This window comes from Felis catus, chromosome C1 (genome assembly GCF_018350175.1).
Source record: "Felis catus isolate Fca126 chromosome C1, F.catus_Fca126_mat1.0, whole genome shotgun sequence".
Classification (NCBI taxonomy): Eukaryota; Metazoa; Chordata; class Mammalia; order Carnivora; family Felidae; genus Felis; species Felis catus.
This window is the reverse complement of record NC_058375.1, coordinates 127,168,446-127,185,103: the sequence shown is the minus strand read 5'-3', so window position 1 is coordinate 127,185,103 and position 16,658 is coordinate 127,168,446. Positions and strand designations below refer to the sequence as shown.

At 36.7% G+C, this 16,658-nt stretch overlaps 1 protein-coding gene across 17 annotated transcripts in view; it reads right to left on the bottom strand.

The window, feature by feature from the left end:
• The window catches only part of R3HDM1 (R3H domain containing 1), a 205,857-nt gene that overhangs the window by 31,547 nt on the left and 157,652 nt on the right, over positions 1-16,658 (bottom strand). For all 17 annotated transcript variants that reach the window (XM_011285215.4, XM_045034798.1, XM_045034801.1 and 14 more), the window contains one exon: positions 15,191-15,342. In XM_011285215.4, coding sequence (XP_011283517.1) covers positions 15,191-15,342 — 152 coding nt within the window. The remainder of the gene's footprint in view (positions 1-15,190; positions 15,343-16,658) is intronic.

Below are 16,658 nucleotides of genomic sequence, written 5' to 3'. Positions count from 1 at the left end.
CCACCATTCGAATGAATACAGATACAAAATATCACTTAATATCTTAGAAGTTCCCATACCTTAGCCCCACATACACCTCAAATTGTTGCATAGTTGTGCTCTGAATGGATACACAATAAAACATTTATCCATTCTATTTGGGGGTGGCTGCTACAAACATTCATGTACAGGTCTCTGATACACAACTGTTAAGGTTTTAAGGTAGAGGCTGGAAATTTTTTTCTGTAAAGGAACAGCTAGTATACGTATTATTAGGCTCTGTGGGATATGTGGCCTCCATTGCTTATTCTTGTTTTTTAAAATGATCCTTTAAAAATTTAAAAACCATTCTTAGCTTGTGAATCATATTTGGGTTCTGGGACACTACTGACTTCTTTTTTAAGGTTATCAACCTAGTAGCAAAACTGCTAAACCACAGGGTGTGCACATCTTCAACATCAAAGATGTTTAGTTTCTCACCATGTTTGTTTTCTGCACAAAGGTTTTGCACCTATATTGTTGGAATTATTTTCAGGCATTTACCTCTTTAAAAGCTTTTAAAAATGACTTTTATGCCTCTGTTAAATGCCTTGTGGTATACATTTTTCCTTAAAAATACTTGTTTTTAAAGGTTTGTTAGTCTTGCAGCTTTTCTCTTCATTTTAAATAAAACTGGTCTTTGCTCAAACTATTAGCAAAGGACACGAAGATCATTTTTTACAGCTTTAAGGAGATATAACTGATGGAAAATAAACTGTGCATTATGGGTATTATTTGAAGAGTTGTGACATATGTATACCCTGAAACCATCACTAACCCCAGAAGTTGCATTCTTCCCATTTGTAGTTCCTCCTTCCTTTCTTCCCCATCAACTAACTCCCCCTTAACTGTACCCTGCACAAACACTGACATGCTTTTGCGCAAGAGATTAGGCTGCATTTTCTAGAGTTTCATATATAGGGAATCATATGGTATATACCTTTGTCTGGCTTTTCTCCACTCAGGATAATTATGAAATTCATCCATGTTGTATATATCAATAGTTCATTCTTTTTATTGCTAAGTAATATGCCATTGATGAATGTAACACAAATTGTTTATCCATTCAGTTGTTGTTGGACATTTGGGTTGGTTCCAGTTTTCATTTCTCTTGGTTAAATACCTAGAAGTGGAATAGTTGGGTCACAGAGTAGGTTTAACTTTTTAAACAAACTTTCCCAAGGTGTGTTTTTGTTTTAACCAGGGTTTGAGAATTCTTGATATATTCTCTACATGGTTCTAAGATACTCAACTTTTTGAGCCAGTATACTGCTTGACTTTTTATTTTTATTCTTTTGTACAGGGGCCAGTTTCCATCAGACATAATTTTCTTTCTGTCTGAAAGACTTCCTTTAACAATTCTTGTGGTGCAGGTCAGTTGGTGATTAATTCAGTTTTTGTACATTTGAAATTGTCTTCATTTCAGCTTTGTTTCTAAAAGATAAATTTACTGGTATAATTCTAGATTTTTTTCTTTCACTACTTCAAATACAGATGTTGTGTTACTGTCTTCTGGCTTGTATGGTTTCTAGCAAGAAGTCTGCTGCCATTCTTACCTTTGTTTCCTTTAATGTAATGTCTTTTTTTCTCTGGCTCGTCTTATGATTTTCTCTTTACCACTTATTTTAGAAGTTTTTTTCTTTCATGTTTCTTTTGCTTGGGGATCACTGAACTTTTTTTTGGAACTGTGGGTTTATAATTTTCATTAGATTAAAGAAATTTTCAGCCATTACATATTCAAATATTTTTTTGTTCTAGCCTTTTCTCTCTTTTGAGGATGCCAATTACATATGCATTAGGCCCCTTTAGGAGCACTGATGTTCTATTCATTTTTTTCCCTGATTTTTATATTGACATTGTTTTGCAATTGGTTTCAATTAGCTGATATTTCTCTTCATTATTGGCCTTAGTTTCCTACCTCTTCCCATACTTGGTAATTTTTTTTTGATGGCAGGCATTGTTAACTTTAATCTTGTTGAGTGTTGGATATTCTTGTATTTTTTAAACAGTATTTTTGAGCTTTGCCCTGAGTCACAGTTAAGTTACCCAGAAATCATTTAATCCTTTTGAGTCTTGCTTTTCTTTAGGCATGACCAGAGCAGCCTTTAATCTAGGGCTAATGTTCCCCCACTAGTGAGACAGTGTCCTTCTAGATCCTCTACTCGATGTCTCATATATAATAAGGTTTTAACATTCCGGCTGGTAGGAATATAAACTATTCCCATCCTTGTGTGAGCTCCAGGGATTATCCTACCTGCTCTTGGCCTTGGATGGATTTTGTACATACAAGCACTAGGCAGGAATCTATTAGACTCCCAAGGGTCCCTCTGTAGATCTCCACAGACTTCTCTTGCTAGTCTCTTCTCTTCAGCACTCTGCCCTGTAAACTTTAGCCACCTTGCACTCCTACCTCCCATCTCTTTAATTTAGAGAGAGACTGCTTGGGCCCCCCTCCTTGAGTAGTGGCTAGGAAACTCTCTCAAGGCAGCAAGCTGGGGCACTGATGAGACTCATTTTATTTTCCTTCTTTCAGGATTTATTGTCCCTCACCGTCTGAAGAAAACTTGCTTTGTATATATAAATATTTTAAGTTTATTTACTTATTTTGAGAGAGAGTGTGCGAGTCGGGGAGGGGCAAAGAGAAGAGAGAGAGAGAGAACCCCTTAAACAGGCTCCACACTGCCAGTGCAGAGGGCTCCAAGTCATAAACTGCGAGATCATGACCTGAGCTCGAACCAAGAGTCGGGTGGGTAACTGACTGAGCCACCCAGGTGCCCCAATTTTTCTGGTTTTTAAGTTAAGGCAGGAGGATAAATTCAGTCCCCAATACCCACTTGGCTAGAAATGGAAGACATGAGGATGAAGATTTTTAAGATCCTTTCATCAACTTGCTTCACACTGCTCGCAACACCAGTAAGCGAAATACAAAGTCAGCACACTTCCAAGCCACAGAAATTATTCACAAAATAAAATACACGGATATGCCAAAGGGGTATTTCCAAGTCAAACCTTTTCCACTTCCTAAACTTGGCCTATCTCAGGGGACTGCATGTTATCTAGGTTACCTATGGCCTGGAGGAATACCAAATAAAATTGAAAGCCCTTCCAAATCTTGGGCTGTGCAGAACATCACTGGATTTTTAAAAACAATTTGGAAAAGCTTAAAATTTACACGGGGAAGAAAACAGTGAAAATCTAACAATTCAAAAAGTAGTCAGGGAAAATTAAGAGATTTACTTTTCCCTTAGAGTTTAAAAACTACACTTTTTTAATCTGAATTTTTCCTTCATACAAGTTCTTTCTTTTCTATCCTTTAAAAAAGTACTACTTATTTTTGGATAAATACTCTGGACCTTTTATACACAAGACTTTATGAACTATCTAAACTTGTCATTTCCTTCTCAGAGTTCTCTAAGTTACTACATACTGTCTGCAATGTTGCAAATGACCTCTTCTTGTTACATCCAATGTCTTCTCCCTCTAATGGTTTTCATCTTTCCTAGCAATATCTGTTAATCTTTGAAATCTCCTTGTATGTTGGCTTCTCTATTCCTCTTTTCCTGTGCAGTCAGCCTTCATTTCAGACTGTTTCCTATTGGTCTTTCCTACTGCTGGCTATTAATCATCTAGTGTAAGTACTGGCAAACTATGGCCATTGGGTCAAGTATGACTCAGTGTCTGCTTCTGAATAGCCTGCAAGCCAAGAATGAATTTTACTGATAAACATTTGCAGTCAGTTTGATAGAAAACACTCATTTTGAGCCCCTTAATTAAATGAAATGTTATCTCCCTACTTAAAGTAATTCTATTCACTGCATTAGTAGGCCTGTATTAAATAAAAAATGTCCTCAATTATTATATTTTGAATATTGTCAACAAAATTTCTTTGGAAATCTATTTTCTCTCATATAAATACCTAAAATAGTATCAACAATTTTATATTTTTGTCTTTAAAGCCTAAAATATTTCCTCTCTGGCCTGTTATTGATAACTTTGTTGACTGTAGATCTAGTAGGTATTAAAAAATTTTTTTTTTTAACATTTATTTATTATTGAGAGACAGATAGACACAGAGTGTGAGCAGGGGAGGGGCAGAGAGAGGGGGAGACATAGAATCTGAAGCAGGCTCCAGGCTCTGAGCTGTCAGCACAGAGCCTGATGCGGGGCTCGAACTCACAAACTGTGAGAAGATGACCTGAGCTGAAGTCGGTTGCCTAACCAACTGAGCCACCCAGGCACCCCTCTAGTAGGTATTTTTAAGTAAATGATATCCCAATAATAATTACACCAATCTCCAACCCCAATGTTTAAAAAATTTAAAAAATATATTTAATTATTTTTGGGAGATCACAAGCAAGGGAAGGGGAGAGAGAGTGGGACAGAGGATCTGAAGTGGGCTCTGCGCTGACAGGCTGACAGCAGCAAGACCAATGTGGGACTTGAACTCACAAACTGCGAGATCATAACCTGAGCCGAAGTCGGACACTCAACTGACTGAGCCATCCAGGTGACTCTCCAACCCTGACATTCTATTGTTGCTACTGAAACATTTTCCATCAAGATATTTGAAATTGTTAATCCTCACTTATAATATCACCAACTATTTGTATTTTCTTTCAAAAGACCTCCTAGATGTATCCCCTTCTGACTGTGACCACCACAGGTAAGGACCCTGCCACCTGATGCTTGCTTGTATTAGGGGATCCTTCTACTTGTGTTTTCAGCTTAATTCAAATATATCTCAGCAACTTTACTACCCTAATTAAAAACAACAGCTTATTAAACACAAATTCCTTAGCCTGATCTCTTACAAGGTGGCTTCTCTCTATTCTAACCTAAAAGAAATGATGCAAATAATCTGTGGAAAGATATTCAAAAGTAATATTTAATGAAAAAAGCAAGCTGCAGAATAAGAGATTTATGAAAATAATTCCACATGTGCAAAAAAATTCACAGTAACACAAATAAAAACATTCCTAACCTCTCTACATGAAAACAAAAACAATGATGCTCTCTTGCTAAACCACAAGTCTTTCACATAACTATTTAAAAGAAGTAGAAGTGTTAGAAAGGTTCATACCAAAGTCTAAACAGTGATTATTTTGGTGAATAATAACTTGCACAAAGGGCAATGGATAAGGTAGAAACTAAAAAGTTTATAGCATGTATTTTTATATGGTTTAATTTGTAAGCCAAAGTTGATGAATAATGCAATTAAAACTACAGAAAATACACTGTTTAAAACACATAATTCCTACCAAAGTTTACATATTAGGTATGTACTGAGAAATGACTTGAGAAGTGTACCAAAATTTAACAGTAATTATCTTTCGGTGGTGAGACTGTAGTTGATCTGCTTTTTCACACTTAAAAAAAATTTTTTTTTTACATTTATTTTTGAGAGAGAGACACAGAACATGAGCGGGGCAGGGACAGAGAGACAGGGAAACACAGAATCCGAAGCAGGATCCAGGCTCTGAGCTGTCAGCACAGAGCCCGACACGGGGCTCAAACTCATCAACTCTGAGATCATGACCTGAGCCGAAGCTGGACGCTTACCCGACTGAGCCATCCAGGTACCCTTGATTTTTCACACTTTTTTTTACGTTTTGAAGCATTTTATATTTTCACATTTTCTACAATGACTATGTATCTCACTCATACACACACACACACACACACACACACACAAAATCAGAGATAGAGAAAAGACTGTTTCAAATAGACAAAATACAGATGTAGGAGAAATATTTTGGATATTTGTCAACAGAAACCCACTGAGAGAGAATGAAGATGAGCCACAAATATGATCAGTTTACTTATGTGTAAAATGGAGAGGTTTTGCATGAAAGGTTAGCTTTCCTCTCCATTCTTTAAGAGTACCTACTAAATACTATTATTCTAATCCAAAATATTACTACTAAGAGTCATTTTGAACTCACAAAAAATGAAATAGCTATAGCATCTTCTTTCCTTCCCATTTAACATTCTGTCAGTGAAACTTGATTTACTAATAAATTTTGCTGATAAATACATGCCTACAAAAATAGTAGAAAGCTTTGATTTTACATTCAGTGAAGAGAAAATGAATGTTGTGGAAAGGCAATGTTTTAGGCCCCCAAATAATTTTATTACATTTTGTTTCTCTAGGCTAGGAGTTAACTTCTTAGTTAATAACAAAAACAAAACTTCATGAAAAGATATGGTTCAAACTGAGACTTTGTTATCAACAATTATGTCAAAGGATGGCTGAGGCAAACGAAAAACTTAAAATGCAAAATCAGAAGTTTAGGAGAAACAAAATGAATCCAAGACAGGTTTCAGAAGTAGGACAAAGAGGATACCACCGGAATAGTAGGATATAAAAATGGGGAAAAACAGACTGTGGGGAGGAAAAAGGAAAGGACTTAAAAGTAGGCTTTCTTTTTCATCATTTCATAAAGATACTGTGAAGCATTTTTTAGCAAGTTCTGAAAAATAAAGGTTATAGTCTCTTCAAGTTTCTCTCTGTGTATGCTAGCTCTTTGAGATGACAGATCAAAAACAAAAGTATATTCTCCTTTTGAGTTTCAAGACAAAAATGAGAAATGAAAGGTAAAACAGGAAGAAAAAATCCATCAAAATGAGGGCATTTTTAAGATATTATCCAACTAGTTTGCCACTTTTGAAGACATTGCAGGAATGGAATTAATTTTCTCTCCATACAAAAAACTGAGAGAAATCCCACGATTAGTTGTGAAGCTAAGCTTCTCTGACCACTACATGGCTTGCTGAAAATGATAATCTTCACAGTATACATAACAACATAATCTAATCCAAACAAAAAGTTGTCTCAGCGATAAGTGAAAGGTTGAGCTGAAAAATAAAATTAACAATTCAAATTCTATTTTTCTGCATAAGAAGCCTCTGCCAAAAAAAGAAAAAGAGGTTGCTAAGCAACTCTCAAGCTAAGGAAGACATTTTTCAAAACAAAGTCTCACTGTTCTTACAGAAATCTTACCTCTTCTTTGTTAACAGAATGGAGCTCATTACAGTCCATTAATAAAAAACATAAACAGTGCATGGATGAGGACTCTTTAAGGTCAGAGTTTAACATATATTTTCGATCTAAAACTGAGTACACTTGTTGGAATGGGGTTAATTTACACAGTTTTATCTTTAAACATTGTGTCTTGGATGAAAGTTTACCAATAAACAGTGATAAACAGACATAATTTTCTTGCAGACGTGTAAAATATTACTGGGTTATGGCTACACACAGCTCAACTCTGTGGATAAAAACAAGATGAGAAGGGCTTAATGCAGGTGAAGGGTCTTAACTCTTGTTGTCAGAAGAATCATCTACATCAGGCCCATGACAGTGAAATGAGAATGGAGAGAGCTAGGGGTTATGACCAGTGGTTTTTTTTTTTTTTTAAGTTTATTTATTTATTTATTTTGAGAGAGAGAGAGAACTAGCGAGAGCGAGAGAGTGCACGAGCACGCGCGCATGCATGTGAGAGTGAGCAGGGGTGGGGGGGGGGAGAGAGAGAGAGAGAGAGAGAGAGAGAGAGAGAGAGAGAGAATCCCAAGTAGGCTCTGTACTGTCATTGTGGAATCCAATGTGGGGCTCAATCTCATAACCCTGGAATCATGATCTGAGCAGAAATCAAGAGTTGGATGTGCTTAACTGACTGAGCCACCAAGGAGTCCCTATTACCAGTATTTTTAAAGGGCTCTACAGGTTATTCTAACAAGCTGATGAGATTAGAAATCACTGGTAGATATGTTAATAAGGTAGGGTTCTAGAAATCAGGGTAGAAAAGTTTAGACCTTCAGGTTAAATTCTATGGTTAACTTTTCCCATGTTTCATTGTCTATATGTAAAATAAAAACAAACACACATTCTTATCCTTTTCAAAGGGCACTTTAAAGACAAGCTTCTAGAAATGTAAAAAGTATAGACAAGAAGACATTCTGGAAGAAAGGTTTTATCTGCATTTCTAAGCTTTCTGTAATAAAATCCCAATTAAAAAAAAAATTCATGTTTTGAAAGTGGGAGAGCGCATGTATGCACCATAGTGGGCGAGGGGCAGAAGGAGGGAGGGAGAGAATCTTAAGCAGGCTCCATGCTCAGTGTGGAGCACGACCCACTGGGAGATCATGACCTGAAGCAAAATCAAGAGTCGGACGCTTAACTGACAGAGCCACCCAGGCACCTCCAAAACCCCATTTTACAAGGACTGAAACAGAAGGTGGAGAAATGCTGACCAGGTAGGCAGGGCTCAAACAGTAATAATGCTAAGGTTATATATACCATTTGGTTAGCAAAATGCTTAGTAGCTATACATATTGTGTTCCTTAATGCTCTTAAATGATCCTTCCTTATATTCATTTTGCAGGACTTCCTACTTGTTTCTTATGTGTAAGTTTAGCTCTCCATAAAAAACAATTGTAGCTCCCTAAGGACAAGGACTATGTCTTATCTTTCTTCCATATCTAAACATATTTAAATATGTAAATTCTTGCTGGATTGAATCTTTAGCATTAGAGAGGAAAGCAAACCTTTTATAGTCTTCTGAAAAATAAAAGCTACAGATTTGTCAAATTTTATAGTCTTTACTTGACTATTAAGTCAAAGCTTTATTAAGATTTAGTAGGCTTTAGCAGTAGAAATGATTAAAACTCACTGATAATATAAACTCTACATTATTACTGCATTCTGCATGCCTTTATGGTGTCTAACACAGTATGAGGCATAAAATTCAGTTGATTCTTGTTATTCATGATAATTATGTTCTAAAAGTCACATGAACACTGAATTAGCAACTACCGAGCCATTGTCTCTACAGGAAATACAGGGTTACTAAGAGCCTCTCTGGTCACAATATCCTCATCAACTGATCAACATGTAACCTTAATTTTATGTGTATCTGTTTAAAGACCTTTAATGTACACTTCTTACAATAACTAATTGTGTGCAGTATTTCTTTATTAAACATTATTTGAGAGGGCTTTAACACTTTCCTGACCCAGAGTAATTTGACCACAAATTTCCTTGGCTTTTGGCCTCACAATGCTGTCATTATGCTTTTCTTACTGGTTGTCATCCCATGAATCCACAAATTTATCTGCTTTTCTATCTTTATATAGGTTCATCACATATTTTATTTTATTTTATTTAAAAAAAAATTTTTTTTTCAACGTTTTTTATTTATTTTTGGGACAGAGAGAGACAGAGCATGAATGGGGGAGGGGCAGAGAGAGAGGGAGACACAGAATCAGAAGCAGGCTCCAGGCTCCGAGCCATCAGCCCAGAGCCTGATGCGGGGCTCGAACTCACGGACCGTGAGATCGACATCACATATTTTAGAGGTTACCTTAGTACTTTCTGGAGTGGTCTCACCTACAGATGGGTGGATTTCTTCCTTTTTCTGGATGTGCCACACTGCTGATTCCTTAACATTGAGCTGATGGCCAACAATATAATTCATTCCAGAACAAACATATTTACTCCATAAGACACATTACACCCTTCTTGTGCTTAGGAACACTAGACAGAACTTCAGCATTATGCCTGGGGGCCATTTTAAACAGCGAAATTACCAAATAGCACAAAAACGCCAAAACTGTAGCACTAAATAGACTGAAAAGGAAATTTCCAGTATGAGAGCTGAAATAAGGTGGAAGACTTAACCTGTTTGACCTCAGCTGAGAATGTGTACGTTGGGTGACTCAAATTTTTCACTGCTCTGTGCATATGTTCAAATGGCTGAGAAAGCCTGCAAATATCTATTTTTGGATTATAAATAAATTATAGGGAATAGGCAATTTTGCAAATACAAATTGACAACAATGCTCAACTGTATATATTTCCTTTATGTAAGTTATTCTGAAGGGATAATGTAGTATACTTTTTCATTCCTCAGCTTAGTGTGTTGGTAAAAATGCAGATTTCAAATTCACTGAAGTAATTGAGGATAAATTTTCTTTCTTTCTTTTTTTTCAAAGTTTATTTATTTTGAGAGAGAGCAAATGAGCACAAGTAGGGGAGGGGCAGAGAGAAAGAATCCCAACCAGGCTCCTTGGTATTAGCACAGAGACCAACATGAGGCTCGAACCCACGAACTATGAGATCATGACCTGAGCTGAAACCAAGAGTTGGATGCCTAACTGACTGAGCAACCCAGGCACCCCAAGATAAATGTTCTTAAATCTACAAAGTGAATGTCTTTTAAGAAGTATGCTTGGCATACAAGAAAAGAATATGTAAATTCTGGTCACATAGAAAACACAAGTCATTTAGAAAATAAACTAACATTTTATTATATTTAGTCTACTTGGGAATAACATTCGAAAATATTTTCTGCTTCAAGGACAAACTAATGATACTCTGTGGTTTCTTTCATCGTTCCTACTACTTTTCGGCTAAGTGTCTGACCAGCAAGCACAATAATCTGGAACACAGCTCAGATCCAGGTATGAGGTAAAGGCATGTGAACTATTAAAACAGAAGTCACAAATTCCTCAAAGATATCAAAACCTTTTTTCAAAGCAGAGCCCTCCAGGATCTGACTCACAGCCTTTCTTTTTAAAAACCTAGTTCTAGTAACTCCACTGCAGATTTAAAGCACCTACACTGACTATAAGTGACAAAGAAAGAACCTGATATTAGAAAGTAAGTGAAAATATCTCCAACATGCTTCAAACTTCTGTGGGGGCACAATTACTGAGCATAATTACTGATGCTCAGGATTATGGCTCTGAATAAGCAATAAAAAGTTTTATTAACAATTTTCAGTGTCTTCTACCTAAGAACATAGGCAGTATATACTATATTTTAGAATAATTTTCATACACAAAGTCCTACACATGGAATTCTGCACACCGATCCTGTGAGGTATTATTCTTATTTTACACATGAGAAAACCAAAGTGCAAAAAGACTAAAAAACTTGCCTAAAGTCACACATGCTTGAAGACAGGTTTTGACTCCAAAGCTCAACTTCTTTCTAAATTTTTTTCTAAATGTTTCTTTATTTTGAGAGAGAAAGACAAAGAGAGAGCAGGGGAGGGGCAGAGAGAAAGGGAGAGAGAATTCTAAGCAGGTTTGGTGCAGCTAGCACAGATGTAGGGCTTGATCTCACAAACCATGAGATCGTGACCTGAACCGAAATCAAGAGTCAGACGCTTAACCGACTGAGCCACCCAGGCCCCCCTTAGCTCATCTTTTTCTAACCATATAATGCCCCCCCCCCCCCGTCAATTAACGCCTCATGGCACAAGATTCAGTTATCTATAAAAAGTACCTAAGTGAGACCTCTTCATAACCTGATATCAAATCAGGTAGATTCCATGATGAAGAGCCTTAAGGAACAGGGCATACATTTGGACTCCTGAGAAAATGGCAGAAGTTATAAGCAGTATCTTAAAATAAAGAAATGAAGCTAGCTGAAAAAAAAATCTGTTATCAGTCATATTACTAAATTTGAAAGATTTAATTCTCTCATATTTCAAACATGATATGGTTGTATATTAAAAAAAAATGCAAGTTGTAGACATTTTATATTTTAAACTATTTATAAATTCCATTTTATGTCTGAGTTAATCTATCTTACTTGTGTCTCCATACCCATTATCTGTGTTACCATATGATTAGGTACAAGGAGGAAGTGAGGAAGGATACAAACCAGGAGAGAAACATGGGTTATCCAACATGTGTGTATATGGAAAATGATCTCGTTGACAGGGTCAGGGGAGAGAAGGCAATCAGAACAAGAAAATACAGCCTGCATATGATTTCATTTACGTAAAATTATGTTTGTGATGAAATGAGGAAAAAACAAACACACAAAACAAGAATGTCTTACACTGAATCTTACTAATCTGATCTTCACAATACATTGTTAAAGACTGAATACAAGATACTGTCTATTTCATTAGAACCTACCACCTAACCTAATTTCAATACCTGTGTATTTTAGACGTGTATGTATTTATTTGGGCAGGAGGCTAATGTGACAGAATGCACACTCTAGAACGTGAACACTGGTCACCTGGAGGTGAGGGCAGAGTGGGGCCTAATGATTAGCCTTCATTTTACACACCTTTGTATTGATCGTTTAACTTGTGTCAGCAAGCATAATTTATTTTGTAGTAAAAATATTAACGAAAAATTTAAGAGCATATAGAGGTTGCAGACACAAAATAGTAACATTAAGGCCAATAACTGTACATAATTGAGAATAATATATATGTACCAATACATATGTGTAAGTTGGCCTCTGTCATTAAAGAAGTGTATTCAATTCACTATGCATTTACCGAGCTTCTACCCTGGGCTAGGCCCTGCTCTAGGTGCTGAAATATTCAGATAAACCTCTGCTCTGCATGTAAACACACTGGAATATGTAAATAAAATATAATTTATAGAACAAATCTAGATATATGAAGGAATGGTCTCTATAATATTAGCCCTTGGATTGTAATACAATCATCTAATTAATAAATGCCAACAGTTGATCTTTACATTGGAAATCTGAAATATTATAGCAATTTGCTTATTAAATATTGCCCAGAATCACCAATAAAATTTCAGTAAAGAATGCTGTTACATTTTTTAAAATGCTGTTATAGTTAAAATTTTTTTTTAATTTAAAAATTAAAAAAAAAATAACGTTAGTTACAGAGGTTTTCCACTCAAAGGTATCCTTAATCAATTCTGTGTACGACTTATACTCCTACCTAATAACTAGCATAAAAGGTATCAGGATAAAAGTGTGACAGGATACACATTCTTGCTTTATGTGCCATCCATTCCATTTCTCACATTGGTAATCTGTAGTTGGAAGAGATCAATGTAGTTTGTTACATAGTAACCAATCACTACTGTTAATTTACAGCTAGCTTATTTCAAACTTATCTTACTCTTCTCTTCTAGGTCTACGCACTAAACTGAGTAATTCCCAAAAGTTTTTCTCAAGATTAAAGCTGGAGGGGAATCTCAGTTCTCTTTTAATTGCTGGGCTTCCAAGCTATTCCTCAGGCCAAGGCCAGCTCCCCATATTTTTATTTTCTTGTGGAAGCAGGACCAGGAACTAAAAGTTCGTATGGTTCTTTCCAAAGTGTAGTTATTAGCATTCTACTTGACGGTTTTTAGATCCTGCCACCATTTTTTTTTTTAAGTTTATTTTTATTTTTGACAGAGAGAGAGAGAGACAGCGCGTGCTAGCATGGGTGGGGGAGGGGCAGAGAGAGAGAGAGACACAGAATCTGAAGCAGGCTCCAGACTCTGAGCTGTCAGCACACAGCCCGATGCGGGACTCAAACTCACAAAACGCAAGATCATGAACTGAGCCGAAGTCAGACGCTCAACCGACTGAGCCACCCAGGCGCCCCATCCTGCCATCATTCTTAAAATAAGGTTGAATTTAGGGGTGGGTAGTACAGAGCTGTGCTCTTTCCCATCTATAGACACTCCCAGGGCCAGCTCCCTCGGAAGTCGAGACAAGATTGCTTTTGTTTCAAAGGAATGATAAATATAACAAACATGGGAAAGTTTTTATAAAGTCTAAGCCATCTTTATAGGTCCTTTTAGACTTGATCTTCTTTCAAGAAAGCCCCTCTACCCAGCATGCAAGCCTATAAAACTTACAAAAGCAGGGGTCTTTTGATCTCAAATAAGTCACTGTATTAAGTAATATCTCCTTCTCTCAGCTTCAACAAAACGTTACACTTTGGTTCAAAAAGCAGATAATTCACAGCCATTCTCACACCATCCATTTCACTTGTGTTAGCACAAAATTCTGCTTCTGACAACTGAAATCCTGAACTGGCATTACAGACCCCAAATTTACATAAATCAGAAAAAGAAGTTCAGATTGGGAGCATTTCTCCTTATTTACAGAATTTAAACTTACACAACAAATGGGAAATTTAACACAGTATACATTTCTTTTTTTAATTTTTTAACGTTTATTTTATTTTTGACAGAGAGAGAGAGAGCGAGAGAGAGCGAGCATGAGTGGGGGAGGGGCAGAGAGAGAGGGAGACACAGAATCTGAAACAGGCTCCAAGCTTCGAGCTGTCAGCACAGAGCCCGGTGTGGGGCTTGAACATGCAGGGACAGTAAGATCATGACCTGAGCCGAAGCTGGATGCTCAACCAACTGAGCCACCCAGGCACCCCAAACACAGTACACATTTCTATTTTCAGTGTGTAGCTGCTCTACCTCAAAGACACAACCAACTTTCTGATTAAAAATCCTGGGCCTATTCAATCTGTGACAGTCACAGAGCTGGAAAGGGCAAGGAAATAAGCGAATCCTCTGTGTGTGTGTGTGTGTGTGTGTGTGTGTGTGTGTGTGTCCTATGTGTGTGTGTGTTGTGTCTGGTAACAAATACGAGAGCCAAGTCTCCATTCTCCCAAGTAGATTCAATGAAACACGTCTGTCAATCCTTTTCTCACCCCTAAATATCATCACCGGTAACCATAACCGGTGCCAACCTCTTACCAGCAATGAAAACTTAGGTCTTCCTTCTTGAAAAGAGCAATGCAGTCCCTCTGGCAACCTTACAGGGATGTCATGAGAATAAATCAAAGACTGTAATACTTTCTGAATAATGGACTAAAGTTACCCAATTCAAAGGAAGATTACTATTTATATCACATTAGGCTTATCAGAGAAGCTTCTGTTCTTCCAAGTTGAAGCAGCTAAAGAAGTAGTTTCATAACTTGCTTTTACACAGAGCTATTATCATTTGCTTCTTCTATATGCCTGTCTCCTCTTACTGATGAAAAATGAGTTCCCTGTAGCCTGAAAAATTTCAGTTAAGAAATTTTGCTGCTAAGGTTATACACAAGAAATATTCTCCCCTGACTCCTTACAAAAACCTTAAATATTAAATGCTCCAAACTCCAAGGTCTATGGCCACCTACTGGTTAAGAGGAGAATTGCCTACTTTTAGGCACATGAGAGACGATTTGACTCTTGTTCAGTTTACATATGAAATGTTTTGCATATACTGATTCTGTTAAAAGAACTATTAGAAAAGTAGACTGTATCATAGTTTTTCTATTCTATATTAGACAATCACTTCAGGTCATGCTCTTTACTCAATTTTAAAATTAGCAACAGACCATAATCATGATAAACAATGAGAAGCTATAGGATTAGGTTTCTTGGTCATACTCACCTTAAATTACTTTGCTGACCAGGAGGAATGACACTATAGTAAACTGGCATTCCTGTTGTGGGCATAGATCCTTGATTAGACTGATTAGGGAACATAACAGGCTGCTGATAAGTCTGATGGGCAATTCCTTGAGAACTTTGAGGCAGTGAAACCTAAAATTTGAAAGACAATTTAAAGGGAAAAAGGTTCTTCAAAATCTGGCAAATGTTAATGTCTCCAGCCTCCATAAACTTTTCCAGTATCAACATTTAGGAATAAGCTAAAACTGCCAATCGGCTATCATGATAAATTAGCTACAGTACCACAACTTTATTTCTGTTCTTTTCAGCCAGCTATTATTTTTGGCTAGCCTTTATCAGTTGTATAGTAGGCTAGATGTATTAGGTTATAAACATAAAATGTGACTTATGTCCTTAAGTAAAACTTGTTTTAAAAAAGAAATGGTTTCCAGAGGCACCTGAGTGTTGCAGTCAGGTGTCTGACTCTTGATTTCAGTTCAGGTCATTATCTCAGTTTGTGGGTACAAGCCTCGGGTCGGGCTCTGTGCTGACAGTGCGGAGCCTGCTTGGGATTCTCTCTCTCCCTTTTTCTCTGCTTCTTTCCCACTCACATGCACTCTCTCTCTCTCTCTCAAAATAAATAAACTAAAAAAAAAAAAAAAAAAAAAGAAACGGTTTCCAAACACTGATGACATTTCCAAATATGGATGATGATTTGATGTGGAAAAAGTAATACAATACAGTTTGTCTCAGGCAGAGCTAAGTAAAATTCAGGTAGGGCACCAGGGAGATACACTGCATCATAAAGAGTGTGAGTTTTGGAGCTTAAGATAAACAGACATGGTATAGACTCCATTCCTTGGCTATCTATGAGACTTTGGGCAAATGACTTAACTATTCTGAGGATCATCAGCTTCATATCTGAAAAAATGGGATACTACCTCCATCTCATGGGAGGCATTATCTCCACTGTAGTCTCTATTTACAGGATCTAGCACAGTAGGCATCTGGTGAATAGCAGATCTTTCAGTTCTGTTTTCTATATTATCTACATAGAAACCACATGAACAGAATGGGTTTTTCAGTACACTGGTTTCTCTACTTTCTAAAATAGAAACCACGGACACAATTGGCTCTTCTGATGTTGTTGTTCTAATGGGTTTTTAATTCATAAATGTGCCACAACATTACGGGTGAATTATAATGATTTTGGTAAATAGGGCCAATGTAAAAGCTTCTGAAGGTTATGATGATGACGATGATGATGATGATGTTAGCAATGGTAGTATCAATAGTAGTAATAGTAGGATAGTGATGACAATGGAAGTTAATATTACTGACTAGTTACCATCACACATCAGGTTCCATTCTAAGAACTTTATGTGTGTTATAATATTAAGTCTTCCTAATAACCTGAAAAAGGTACTTTTATTATCCCTGTTTTATAGATGGGAAAACTGAGGTTAAGT